The sequence below is a fragment of the Sinocyclocheilus anshuiensis genome, unplaced genomic scaffold, assembly GCF_001515605.1.
Source record: "Sinocyclocheilus anshuiensis isolate Anshui unplaced genomic scaffold, SAMN03320099.WGS_v1.1 scaffold1097, whole genome shotgun sequence".
Lineage (NCBI taxonomy): Eukaryota > Metazoa > Chordata > Actinopteri > Cypriniformes > Cyprinidae > Sinocyclocheilus > Sinocyclocheilus anshuiensis.
Genome location: NW_015555843.1, coordinates 454,707 through 469,368, shown reverse-complemented (window position 1 = coordinate 469,368; position 14,662 = coordinate 454,707). Strand labels below are relative to the sequence as shown.

The 14,662-nt window shown below is 36.0% G+C and overlaps 1 protein-coding gene across 1 annotated transcript in view; it reads right to left on the bottom strand.

The window, feature by feature from the left end:
- Window positions 1-6,575: 6,575 nt before the first annotated feature.
- Window positions 6,576-14,662, bottom strand: part of LOC107675543 (vesicle transport through interaction with t-SNAREs homolog 1B-like) — an 8,661-nt gene continuing 574 nt past the window's right edge. Inside the window, exons 2-6 of the mRNA XM_016469933.1 lie at window positions 12,466-12,524; window positions 10,820-11,011; window positions 7,514-7,687; window positions 7,242-7,303; window positions 6,576-7,137 (exon numbers count right to left, since the gene is read on the bottom strand). Of these exons, the coding sequence (XP_016325419.1) occupies window positions 7,044-7,137; window positions 7,242-7,303; window positions 7,514-7,687; window positions 10,820-11,011; window positions 12,466-12,524 (581 nt within the window). The 3' untranslated portion in view covers window positions 6,576-7,043. The remainder of the gene's footprint in view (window positions 7,138-7,241; window positions 7,304-7,513; window positions 7,688-10,819; window positions 11,012-12,465; window positions 12,525-14,662) is intronic.

The window sequence follows — 14,662 nt, the reverse complement described above, 5'->3', positions numbered from 1 at the left end:
AAAAATGTTGCATTGGATTCACACAAGCAACTGCGTTTGCTCACAAATAACTACTTTTGACTGGTTCATCTCTGATTGTGCCCATGTAGTTTACAAACAGTGATTTAAAAAAAAAAGAACACCACTTTAAATATTTTTGTTTGATATTGACAGCTGTTTGGGTATTATTTTATGGCACCAATTTTTATTTTATTTTTTTACTCCCGAAATGCTTAAGAGGTAGCCTAATGTATACCCGTCATATATATATACAGTTTCTATTGAACTTAAAAGATGATATTTTGAATGTCAGTTACCAGACAGTTGACCTTAGCCAGTGACTTTCATAGTAGGAACAAAAATACTATGGAAGTCACTGGCTACCGTCAACTGTCTGGTTACTGACATTCAAAATATCATCTTTTTAGTTCAATAGAAGAAAGAAACTCATACAGGTTTGGAACAACTAGAATTTATTCTAGACAGAATTATAATTTAGGTTTAACTATCCCTTGAAATGGATTCTCATGGCATTTTTTTTACCTTTATAAAAAGGCAATTTTCCCCTAACCTTGGCTATCAATTTCATGTTAATTAGAATAATTCACTGTAGGGCTTTTACCATTATTTTTTCCACTGCAGAGGAAACAGAATCTGCATCAGAAGTGGCATTTAGACGCATGTATAAAATTGAATATGAATGTGCAAAACAAGCATGAAAAACATTGTTTAGCAACTTTACAATAAAGATCTGTAAAGCTTTTGTGGATTTTACAAATTATCTTTAATATACAATATTCTGAAAAAGTGACATTTCCGTTTTTGCAAAGTTCACATGGTGACAAAATAGATAACTTTAAAGATACATTTTTGATTTGCAGTTGTCATGCTTAAACACTGGTTCTGCAGATTTTTGACACATTTCAAAATTACATACAGTTATGTTTTTGTAACCATCACATTAGTTAACTGTATGTTACTTTCATGTTATTTGAAAAAAAATCAGCTTACAACAGATTCCTTATTTGATAATACCATTCAAAAGAGCATTCACTACAAATAAAATTTTTAACAAGGCACCAACAGCTATACTGCTTGGGGCCCCTAAACAGTGACTGTTTCACTGAGTCTTAGTGCCTCCAAATAAACATCCAAGCCAAACCACTGACTTGACCTTAGGGGATTGATGTGTTGAGTGACTTCTCGCTGTACAGCCTCCTGAAGCGATGCAGGGGTCTCAGCAACTTCAACAACACCACAATCCATGGCAGGAACAGGACCATCCCAGTCCACTCCAAAGTTAGTGAAATCCATCTGTTAAAACCAGGATAGAGGAGGGGGTTAGTTCAGTTTGGAATATCTAGTGTTCAAAATATATCAAATTATTACATTTTAAAAATGTAATATCGTTATAGACAAGTAAAAGTTGTAATTAATGTCAAAATTAAAAACAAGGCACAAGCTGCTGTCGTTACAGAGATTTCAAAGCTAAAGGGTGTTCTCAGGCAGAGTACCTAAACCCCCTTAAATACCATCCAAGTTTCCATAAAATAAACACAAAGCAACCAAAATGTAATAATTTATTAATAACTAATAGTAATTCTACTATGCAATGTAGTTCTGTGCAATGTGTCAGGTGGTCACCCTAATCCAAATCCTGCTGAATTATCTAATGTTGTTTTCATACAACTCACTGGATCAGCTGGAAAATCTGTATTCAACAGTTGACCTGAAACCCACAACTGTTGTGGAGATCTGTTGCCTTCAGATGAGAGGGGATGTCGGTCCCACGCCTGTCTGAACAGGTTAAGGTCCACATTCAGTCTAGGCACCATGACATAGTGTAGACATATGAGGTATTTTTCATTGCCTGGGTCCAGTGCTCCAATTTCCTGCAGATACTGGAAAGCTGCATAGTAATTTGAAGTAACTGCACACCAGACATCCCGCCACAGACGCTCAATACGCTGATTGTGAACACTTCTTCCTGTAATATAGCTGGTCTTCTCTAAGGTGTAAACATAGAAAGAATAGAGAAAACAAACAGTCACTGTTACTACTAGAAATGGTCTAATAGTGTGTATAAATATGCACACTACCAGATGAACATTTGGCTACAAACATTTCTTCCTATAACTACATTTTAAACATTTAAGTCAGTGGTTCTCAACGTTTCTTTGGGGCCAGCTTCCCCCTTTCCATTATCGCCCCCCATATAATAGCGGTTTGGATAATGGATAGATAATATATTAGTGTTGCTATTGCTAGTAGTAGTAGTATTATAAACACAGAATAATAATCAGTAATATTCAGGGAAGCATGTAATTGAATGCCAAAAAAAACATTTTAATTTCACTGAACTTGTTTTACACTCATTTAAAGATTTGAGTTTTGACATTAATTACAACTTTTACTTGTCTATAACGATATTACATTTTTAAAATGTAATAATTTGATATATTTTGAACACTAGATATTCCAAACTGAACTAACCCCCTCCTCTATCCTGGTTTTAACAGATGGATTTCACTAACTTTGGAGTGGACTGGGATGGTCCTGTTCCTGCCATGGATTGTGGTGTTGTTGAAGTTGCTGAGACCCCTGCATCGCTTCAGGAGGCTGTACAGCGAGAAGTCACTCAACACATCAATCCCCTAAGGTCAAGTCAGTGGTTTGGCTTGGATGTTTATTTGGAGGCACTAAGACTCAGTGAAACAGTCACTGTTTAGGGGCCCCAAGCAGTATAGCTGTTGGTGCCTTGTTAAAAATTTTATTTGTAGTGAATGCTCTTTTGAATGGTGTTATCAAATAAGGAACCTGTTGTAAGCTGATTTTTTTTTTTTCAAATAACATGAAAGTAACATACAGTTAACTAATGTGATGGTTACAAAAACATAAGTGTATGTAATTTTGAAATGTGTCAAAAATCTGCAGAACCAGTGTTTAAGCATGACAACTTTAAAGTTATCTATTTTGTCACCATGTGAACTTTGCAAAAATGGAAATGTCACTTTTTCAGAATATTGTATATTAAAGATAATTTGTAAAATCCACAAAAGCTTTACAGATCTTTATTGTAAAGTTGCTAAACAATGTTTTTCATGCTTGTTTTGCACATTCATATTCAATTTTATACATGCGTCTAAATGCCACTTCTGATGCAGATTCTGTTTCCTCTGCAGTGGAAAAAATAATGGTAAAAGCCCTACAGTGAATTATTCTAATTAACATGAAACTGATAGCCAAGGTTAGGGGAAAATTGCCTTTTTATAAAGGTAAAAAAATGCCATGAGAATCCATTTCAAGGGATAGTTAAACCTAAATTATAATTCTGTCATCATTTACTTACCCTCTAGTTGTTCCAAATCTATGAGTTTCTTCTATTGAACTAAAAAGATGATATTTTGAATGTCAGTTACCAGACAGTTGACAGTAGCCAGTGACTTCCATAGTAGGAAAAAAAAAATACTATGGAAGTCATTGGCTACCGTGAACTGTCTGGTTACTGACATTCAAAATATCATCTTTTTAGTTCAATAGAAGAAACTCATAGATTTGGAACAACTAGAGGCTGGCCGCCTGGCCAAACTGAGCAATTGATGGAAAAGGGTCTTGGTTAGAGTGGTGACCAAGAACATGATGGTCACTCTAGTTGAACTCCATGATCATATATGCAGATGAGAGAAATCTAGAGAAGGACAAATATCACTGCAACACTCCACCGATCTGGGCTTTATGTCGGAGTGGTCAGACTCTATCTTCTCCTCAGTGAAGACACATGAAAACACACTTGGAATTTACAAAAAAGCATCTAAAGGACCCTCAGACTGTGAGAAATAATATTCTCTGGTCTGATGAACCTCAAATCTAAGCATCATGTTTGAAGGAAACCAACTCTGCTTATCACCTGCAGAGTACAATCCCAAAAGTAAAGTGTGCTGGTAGCAGCCTGCTGTGGGGCTGTTTTTCAGAGGCAGGGACTGAGGAACTCGTCAGAATAGAAGAAAAGCTCAATGCACCAAAATATTGAGAGAGCCTTAATAAAAACCTAGTCCAGAGCATTCAGAACCTCAGACTGGGCTGTATATACACCTGTGGGAAGTCGTGGCCTAATGGTTAGAGTCGGACTCGTAACCCAAAGGTTGCAGGTTCGAGTCTCGTACTGACAGGGATTGTAGGTGGGGGGAGTGAATGTACAGCGCTCTCTCCCACTTTCAATACCACGACTGAGGTGCCCTTTAGCAAGGCACCGAACCCCCAACTGCTTCCCGGGCGCCACAGCAAAAAATGGCTGCCCACTGCTCCGGGTGTGTGTTCACGGTGTGTGTGTGTGTTCACTGCTGTGTGTGTGCACTTAGGATGGGATAAATGCAGAGCACTAATTCCGAGTATGGGTCACGTCACTCAATAAGATATTTCACATTAAAGACGTTTACATATAGTCCACAAGAGAAAATAATAGTTACATTTATAAAAAATGACCCCGTTCAAAAGTTTACATACGCTTGATTCTTAATACCGTGTTACCTGGATGATCCACAGGATTTTGTTTATTATTATTATTATTATTTTTTTTTTTTGTGATCAAAAACTCATGATAATTTTTCATGAGTCCCTTGTTTGTCCTGAACAGTTAAACTGCCCGTTGTTCTTCAGAAAAATCCTTCCGGTTTTTCCACCATCTTTTGCGTATTTGAACCCTTTCCAACAATGACTATGATTTTGAAATCCATCTTTTCACACTGAGGACAACTGAGGGACTCATACGCAACTATTACAAAAGGTTCAAACGCTCACTGATGTTCCAGAAGGAAACACAATGCATTAATAGTAAAAAATATTCATAAAACTTTTTGAATTTGAAGATCAGGGTAAATTGAACTTATTTTCTGGGAAATATGTAAGTATCTTCTGCAGCTTCTGAAGGGCAGTACTAAATGAAAAAAATATGATATTTAGGCAAAATAAGAAAAATGAAAGAAGAAATTGCTCTCCAGGCACCACAGCAAAAATGGCTGCCTACTGCTCCGGGTGTGTGTTCACGTTGTATGTGTTTGTTCACTACTCACTGCTGTGTGTGTGCACTTGGATGGGTTAAATGCAGAGCACAAATTCCGAGTATGGGACACCATACTTGGCTACACGTCACGTCACTTTGTATGATCCCTCTTATTTTGGTAAAATAATTAACATTTTGCAGATACTGCAAATTGTATGTAAACTTTTGACCACAACTCTCCTCTTGTATAGGTCATTGCTTCAGTCCTTGGTTCCTGGCCCCCCACTACCCTAGGCCTATAACTATGTCCCACCATTAATCCCTGCAGACAGGTTTAAGGAACCATGATAAAATCTACAGTTAAGAATGACCAGTTATGTTTGGTCATTTTTCGGTGGATGCTGAAAAATGTCAAATATTAAAACAGCAATCCATATCTGGCCAGTTTGATCAGCAGTAAATTACTAGGCTAAGCAATCATACATAAATGTTTAATAAAAAAATATTTACATTAAAATACATAAAGTGGTCTTACTTAAAAGATAAACAGACCTTATAACACTTCTCTGAACTTTGCAATTTTTTTCATGTTTAATTAATCAATTAATTTTGTTATTTTATAACATGAGCATTTAGATTAGGGATTAATCTTAATTTAATACTCACTTCATTGGAAGATAATTTAGACAATACGGAAACTTAGATTTAGACACACCTAGGTTTACTATAGATTTAGATTTGATTAGTAAACTAATGTTTATTACTATTACTAACATTTAATTGTTCAAATTATTCACCTTAAGTATTAGTAACAGTGGTGTTTACCTTAGTAATAAACTAATAACTCAAGTCAACAGCTGATTCACCTGCTACGCCCCACTTATAATCCCATCATGACATTAAAACATCAGCATATGACAACAGAATATGATGTGGATTATAAACAATGTAGGTGAATGACCTGCTAACACCTCAAATCAATCACAAACACATGACTGCGTATGACTGGTCTCCACTGATACTTCTGCTGTTTTGGCCTAACATGACTAGAAATACCATCAGTCAGCTGGGAAAAAGTCAGTATGTCAAGGTGACCTGATAGCCCTGGACACTGGTATTTCCACTATAGCAGGTGTTCGTGTCACTTTATTCTCAGTCATGTTTACAGTAATGTCTACCCACATATCTGACAGGCTAAACACACCCCTTTCTCTTCCAACCAGGGCTTGTGAAGCAAGTGACGTGCATGTTTATAGCTGTCATTCTCTTGGCCAGGAGTACACTCAGCTCTGTTTTGAATGATTGGAGGATAAGCTAAAGGAAAACACACCCATTTTCTAGAACGAAACCCAAGAGCTGTTACTTTTAATTCCACGTTAACACTTGTCTCAGAAAAGTCTAATACACAATGTAATTCTGTCAAGATAATTTTGTTAAAAGTTCATTATCAGTTAAAGTGACAGTTCACTCAGAAAAAAAACAAACTGTCATGATTTATTCACCCTTACGTCATTCCAAACCGGTGAGAAAAGAAGATATTTTGAAGAATTGAATTTCATCCAAACAATGAAAGTCAGTTGGGACCAGTGTGGTTTTGGACCCCATTGGCTTTCACTGTATGAACAAATGATGACAGAATTATCATTTTTGAGCAATCCATGACTTTAAAATGATTGATGTGTGTAAAAATGCAGACAGGTTGCATATATATTATTTGTCACTCCTTTCACTGGATCCTTCTGTTTCCACAGTCCATTCATACATCCACTAGATTTGGCACCTTGTTCAAGACAGCTAAGGGGGGAGTAACACCGTCACGCCATCTTTGTACAGATCCTGATCCTCCAGCAGTCTCAATGTACCATACTCACCATCTTCTTTTCACCCTGAGAGCAGTGCTTACGCTAATACAGTTTAGAGCTTAAAATAACTGCCCATAAACGTCCATGTGACACTCACAGTCACTAAAGCATCCAGCACATTGTCATCGGGCCAGACACCCGTGAACATCAGAAATAAGAAGAGGGAAAGGTGAAGTCTTATACAGTCTTGTGTGTCTCATTGCCTACTTTCGGAAGAACTTCAAGTAGACCACCCCTGCCAAGATGACCAATTCCATGATGATAATGACTGATAGTAGCAGCTTGTTTGTTATTAGTCTGTAATGACAGGAAAGGAAGAGGTTTGACTTAGTATATTCTCAGAAAGAGATTTGGAAATAATTCTAGTGATGTAAAATGTTTCATGAGAGTGTAAGTCTCACCGTCTGGACATTGCACGCAGGATTTTCCTGCTGCGGCTCAGGTTCTCGCCAGTGTGAACCAACTGATGATGGAGTAAGAGAAGGGAAATGGGGGTGTAAGAGCAGAGAAAGAGGAGAAGTAAATTCACTGTAGATATTTCGATTGTGCAGTTTATTATCTGCTTGTTCAACAACTAGGGCAGTGCAGACGAGATGCGCATGAAAATCACATTCGATTTTTTGCACAGCCCTATCAACAACAATAACAATGGGAGATGATCTATCTCTCTAACTCTGTCTCTGGTGCGATCCAGTTGGTCTCTCTGTTCTCCAAGCTCCTCGATGATGTCTGTGCCAATCTGGTCTGTCTCTGCTGCAATCCGTTGACTTCGCTCAATACTCTTTGACGCATTATTTAGAGACTCTGTCCCCTGGATAAGCAAAGCACGCTGAGACTGCAGATGAGTCTGCAAAAGCAAACAACAATTCAGGAATTAGTAATGGTTTAACTAAAACCTGCAGCATACTCCGTTATAATTCCAGTGTAAACCGTATTCACTCATAATTACTGACATGAAATACAGACATTACTGCAACATAGCACAACTTTTTGTTTTTTGTTCATTGAATGGAAAGTGACATTCATAACAATCATAACAGTCAAAAAATTTAGTCAGCAGGCAAGGGATTGAAAATATGTTATGAAGCATTGGACTAAATATTTTGGACTATCTTAAAATAGTTATTCCAATAGTTTTGAAGCATTGGAAGTGAAAATGTTAAGATAGACCTACCATAAAACAATACATCGAAAGATTACAGTTGATTAAATAATACAATTTTATATGTGGCAATGTGTCTGTATGTCTATTATTATTTATTTTTTTTTTGCATAATCTATCTATTTACAAATATGTGTGTGTATGTATATACAGATATAAATAGATAGAGAGATAATTGTAGATACACTGACATATAGACATTTGAAATTATAATATACTTATATTGTGTAATTAAATATTATATAATATTATATTATAATAATAGTTATATAATGTATCCTTGTTCTTGGTTCATTTACTTTATTCATAATGCATCATGGGATGAGTCTTTGTATTTTTGTTTGATTTTCAAATACTTTTTTTGGCTTGGACTCCAATTACCGGTATGTAATGCTGTCATTTATCTCAATGCTGACTGGTGTGGTTCAAAACTGAAGAAAGATGATTAAAAAAAAGAATGGGAAAAATATGTATCAAAACTAAAGACCGATGCATAAGTGATCAGTAACTGTTGCTTACTATTGCTCTTTTGACTGTCACTGAATCAAAGAAGTGCTAAAAAAAAACATGCATAAATAAATCCCTCATAAATCTGTAAAGTCTATTTAAAATGGAGCATTCTTTTCAGGTCTTTCTGATGACCTTCACTTCCTCAATTTCAAAGAGTTTGGAAACAGGACTCTTGGGACATAATGCATAACCTTGCTCAAGGCAACATTATGCGTATGCAATAGAGAAACATCGGTCCATTGCAGTGGAACAGGCGTCTTTGTTTGTAGAGTGATGTTTTGTGTGTTTATGGCAAACAGGGTGGATCTATTTTAGATCCTAAGTAACCAGTTTTGTTTTTTAGAATTACATGATGCCAACTTTGGATCAATATACAAAACTGTCAAATATTATACTTATATTGTAATATTATCCTTATATTGTAATCATTACAAGCATAAGCTGTAATTCTTAAAATTCGTTTGTTGTGTCTACTTAATACATGAAACAATATGTGTTGTGAAAAGTGCTATACAAACAAACTTAAATTGAATTAAATAAAAAAATAGATTGACAATTATTTTGGATGCATATTTAAGACTCACCTTAATCAAACAATCAAAAAAGCAAAAATCTAGCTACCAAGAAAAATGAGTACCATATTGTGTTAAAGAACACACTGAACACTATGTCTGATATCGGTTTTACAAGCTCCTCAAGGTATGGCAGTCTATTATTAAACAGAGCTTGGCATGTTATTAACACATTCAGGGGACAAGCAGCCAGATTCACTCCCAACATAACAGCATTACTTGTAGCCTAAGGGGAGCAGGCTGAGATCTAAAGAGGTCAACACATCTACGTACTTCCTGTAGGAATACCCATTTGTGGTGGTGCAAAAGGGGGGTTGTTTTGTAGCCATTTCTAGCTGGATGAGAACTAGATCCAACTTGAAAGATGTTGAAAATTTCTAGAAATCAAGTCGTGACCAAGAAAGCATAAATTTAGCTTGAAATCAAACACAACTGCCGCTTTAAGTATGAAGCAGCAAGAAAGAAGACAAATGTTTTCTGTGTAAATCAAATCAAAGATGGTCAAGTAGCCAGTTCTAGCTGGATGAGAACTAGATCCAACTGGAAAGATGTAGAAATTTTCTAGAAATCATTATTGTGCAATTGAGCAAGTCGTGTGTGTAACCAAGGAAGAGTAAATTTTGCTTGAAATAAAAAACAACAGCCGCTCTTAAGTACAAAGCAGCATGTTTTCTGTGTAAATCCAAATCAAAGATGGTAAAATTTGTCTATCCACAGTAGCATGAGTTCACCATAATGTAAATGCATTCTCTGCTGTCTTTAAAGTCCCCATGAAATCAAAATTAACGTTTTTTGGGTGTTAGTATCAATATGTTAGTCTTAAGGTTATCTATAAGGCAGTGTGCTCCAAAACATTGACAAAATTCGCATTTAGAAGATATAAGCATTCAAAGCTTGCAGTTCGTCACTTCCGCCAAAACGGCTCAATTATTTTTTTGACGTCACATCGTACTTCAGCTTCTCATCAAACTTTCTGTCCAATCAGATGCTCTCTAGAATCTGAAGCGCCCGCCCTATACACTATAAAATAGACGCTGAAGCCACAGCTGAAATCGGTCACTTGTCCACAGAATTAGTATTTTCTGTACAGTGAATGGCACGTAGTGCACTATATAGGGGACAGGGAACGATTCAAACAGTGTAAATATGCTTTCCATTGAGGAAAAAAAGAAGTCTGGTTTCGCGCTGTGTCACGCTAACCACCGCACCGCACACACACTCTGCTCCGGTCCAGAGACACGATAGCACGGAGCGGATCACATGCGCGAGTTGGAACAGACCACAAAATGTATCGGAGCTATTTGAATTCTACACAGAATGCTATATTTTATAGCAATATGGATGAGATTGTGGTTGGCATAGCCTGTAAAATGCGGCTTTACGGAGCTCAACGGCTCTGAACGGCTCTAGCCCAAGCTGTGGTATAAACGAACCGCCCTGTCTTCCTGTTTCAGTTAAAATGACGTCAACACAGAGTAACGCTGCGTGTTTCAGCATTTCAGGGGACCTTTAAGGGTCAGTACAACTGAAACAGAAAACTGTGTCATCATTTGCTTATCCTCAATATATGACCTTCTTCCACCATGAAATCTTTAGTGTTAGACTGAAAACAGAAAGCCATCACTTTCTAACCCTAACCTTTTCAAATGCACCCAAGTGTGTGTAATTCATCACAGAATTTTCTTTATTATGTGAACTGCTCCTTTTAGTGAGGGACTGGTAAAACTCTACTCACGCTCTGGTCATTCTGAGTGGCATAAATCTCTTGTCTGCCATCTCCAGTGTAACTAGAAAACCCTGGTGTCGATGAGAGGCGTATCTCTCTCTGTAGTTTGGCCAGATCTCGCCGGTACAGTCGAATCTTTGTTGACATGGGGGTTCGAAAGGATGATGGAGCACCAAACAGCTCCTGTTCCATGCCCTGAAGCTGGGAGAGACATCGCACATTCATTGACAAACTCAGGCGGTCAGTCGGTTCTCATGTTACTGTGTATTTACATACACTATCCTTCAGAAGTCTGAAGTCTGTACTTTTTTTATGTTTTTGAAAGAAGTCTCTTATGTTCACCAATTCAGCATTTATTTGTTAAAAAATAGTTAAACAGTAATATTGTGAAATTTTATTACTATTTAAAATCACTGTTTTCATATATATCAAAACTGTTATTTATTCCTTTGATAACAAAGCTATATTTTCAGCAACCATTACTCCAGTCTTCAGTGTCACATGATCCTTCAGAAATCACTCTAATATGCTGATTTGGTGCTCAAGAAACATTTCTTATTATTATCAATGTTGAAAACATTTGTACTGCTTAATATTTTAGTTGAAACAATGGTAAATTTTTTCAGGATTCTCTGAAGACAGTGAGTTCAACAGCATTTTTTTAAATAGAAATTAAGACATTATAAATGTGTTTACTGTCAGTTTTGAATCAATTCAAAGCATCATTTCTGAATAAAAACATTACAATCTTAATTAAAAAAAAAACAGACTTTTGACCAGTATAGTTCATGTAGTTAAAGAATGATACGGATGAGCTAATGTACTTTGTAATTGTTTTGCATAGTTGCATCTACTGTACATACATTTCACATTTAAATAATATTAATGTCCTATACAATAATAACAGCAGTACAAAGCAACAACAGTAACTTGTCTACACACAATCCAATGGATTCAAAACACTAGGCACTGGTTTGTACTGTATGTCCTAACAAGACAGACTGTCACTGTTTGTCTGAAGCACTACTGCCACCTGGTGTCTACACTGATCCAAACACAAATACTTTGAAAGCAAATCCCATGAGAATTAATGAGCCAGTCTCCAAAACTTTCACCCTCTCTGCTCCTCTCTGGTTGAATCAGCCTACACCTGATCTACTGAGACCATCACAATTCTGTTTCCTCATCTAGATTTCTAATAAACTTGGCATGGTATACTATGAATACGGTTGGCTTTGGGATAAATTGCTTGTTATGTTCCCCATTTGAATGTCGCATTGGATAAAAGCGCCTGCAAATGTCATAAAGGTTCTAACTATTAAAAAAATTTTTTTTTTTTTATACAACAGTACTCTGTCAATGCCTAATATTTCAATATCAGAATATCATGAAACTTTCCCATCATTAACTATTGCTTAAAGCTAATGACAGCTGGCAAATCAAATGTCATATAAAAAAAGAGAGAGAGAGAGAGAGAGAGAGAGAGAGAGAGAGAGAGAGAGACTGCACTGTCAAATAGCAATTCCTAGCCAATTATTTATATAATATTTCAGAAGTTTAGAAATTACTATAGAAATGTAAATAATAATGATAATTTTAAGATTGTGTCCAAACTTTCAACTAGTAGTGTCAATCCAAACCAATAACTAATTTACCACTTCTTCAGCCTCTGAAACACGCTCATCAAAGTCCCTGACAATCCTCTTCCTTTCCTCTGGAAAACAAACAGAGTTAATTCATCTCATTAATGTGTTCATATTTACAAAACTATTTATCACTAATACCATAATAACACAATGCAGATTACAATGAGATAACTAATATTGGTTCATAATGTTAAATCTGTAGCCTTTTAAGACATAATACTACTACTACTACTACTATTAATAATTTTGTGTGAAAAAAAATTTAAGCAAAAGCTTGTGCTTAAATAAAAATGACCAAAACCGTGTTTCTGTCCTACACTCCTATATACACACCAGTGTGTGCACTCAACTGTCTAAATCAGGGTAGAGGACTGTTTTTTTAGTCCCGCTCCAGCGAGGTTATAATCCGCACCCACCCGCTCCCGCGATATATTCGCTTTGTTCACCCGCTGTCCGTTTAGAATAATTTTCTTTCAGACCCGACCGTTAAATTTAGATCTTGTTTCCAGAATCTCACATTTAAATTTCCACTACTGAGAGAGATAGGATAACAAATAAAAGTGTAGTCTGCACAAAATTGTATTTATTTTTATTCGTCTTGTCAAGACACAAAATTCGTTTAGCATCTTGCCGTCAACACAGTGGGAAAAAAGTGCTGCAGAGAAAATAAAAATGTAGGTTGTACAAAAATTGCATTTCTTATTTTTATTCATCTTGTCAAAATACAAAATTCGTTTAACATTTTGCTGTTAACACATTTAAGAAAAGAGTCGCAGAGAAAAATAAAAATAAATACGACATCTGTCATTTAAAATTATAGGCTAAGCAAAATATGAACAAAACCGAGTTGAACGTCCTTCGAGGACAGCGCATCCACACTTTGCTCTGCCATCCTTATTCTGCTCTGTCACTCATCGACAACATGCCTGTTCTGTCTGATGGCCGTATATTTACCACCGTTCAAATAATGTGGCATGAAAATTCAAACGCAGCATCAGAAAGCTACATTGACTTACATCGTGTCTACACCGGACGCAATAAAATACAAGAACTGGTTATAATCAGTGATGCTGCACTGGATGCGGCGCGACACGACAAATCCCCGACAGTAAACTGCTGACTCATACCATTTATAACGTACTGACACAACGTTCAAATGATTTGCAATGCTTTGTCGCGTCCAGTGTAGATACGATGTGACAGCAAAAACATGGCCAGTGTAGAAAAGAAAAGTGCACATGTACAGTGGATCTGATGTAAAGTTACTGCATGCTTGCATCATGTTGCTTGCTGTGTCTGCATCAGTGTTGCCAACTAATTTTCAGGGGAAGTTGCTAAAGGAAGGTCGATTTGTTGCTAAATGACGTTGTGATGTCATTGCTCAATGACGTCATTGCGTAATCACGACGCAAAATTGTCACATCATCAAACCTCAGCAAAAATTATATTTTATGTTAATTTAGACTTGTTTTTAAAATAATATGCATGATATACTATTAAAATATAAATAACTGTATTTTTAAATACATTGAATTATTGAAAACGTACACATTTTTAAATTATTACAATTTAAGTTTTTTTAGTAGCTAGTAAACTCTACACATTCTCAACAATTATGCTTTAAGCAGTGTATTAGTAGTTAGTTAGTATGCTACACTCTAAGAAAAGTCTGTAAAAATAAGGCACAATCTACTGTTAATATGAAAGAATTTTCCGTAATGTTTTTTTTTACCTGTATTTTAAATTACGCATTGTGTTTTCGGGTTACAGGGTTACAAAGGATGATGGATAATGGATAATGTCCTGAAAGATTTTCCATTTTTCTTACAGTGTACTAACTGATCAACAATCGCAGGTACAAGCTACTAACAAAGTGTATCATAAATTAACAATTATTAAATTATCAAATTATTCAATTATTATTATTATTAAATTGAACAATTGCAAATAGCAGCTAAGTTTTAATATATTTACAGTAGGAAATTTACAAAATATCTTCATGGAACATGATCTTTACTTAATATACTAATGATTTTTGGCATAAATTAACAATAGATCATTTTGACCCATACAATGTATTTTTGGCTATTGCTATTAATATACCCCAGCGACTTGAGACTGGTTTTGTGGTCCAGGGTCTCTCTCTCACACACACACACACACACACACACACACACAGACAGACAGAATAACTAATACATCTGAT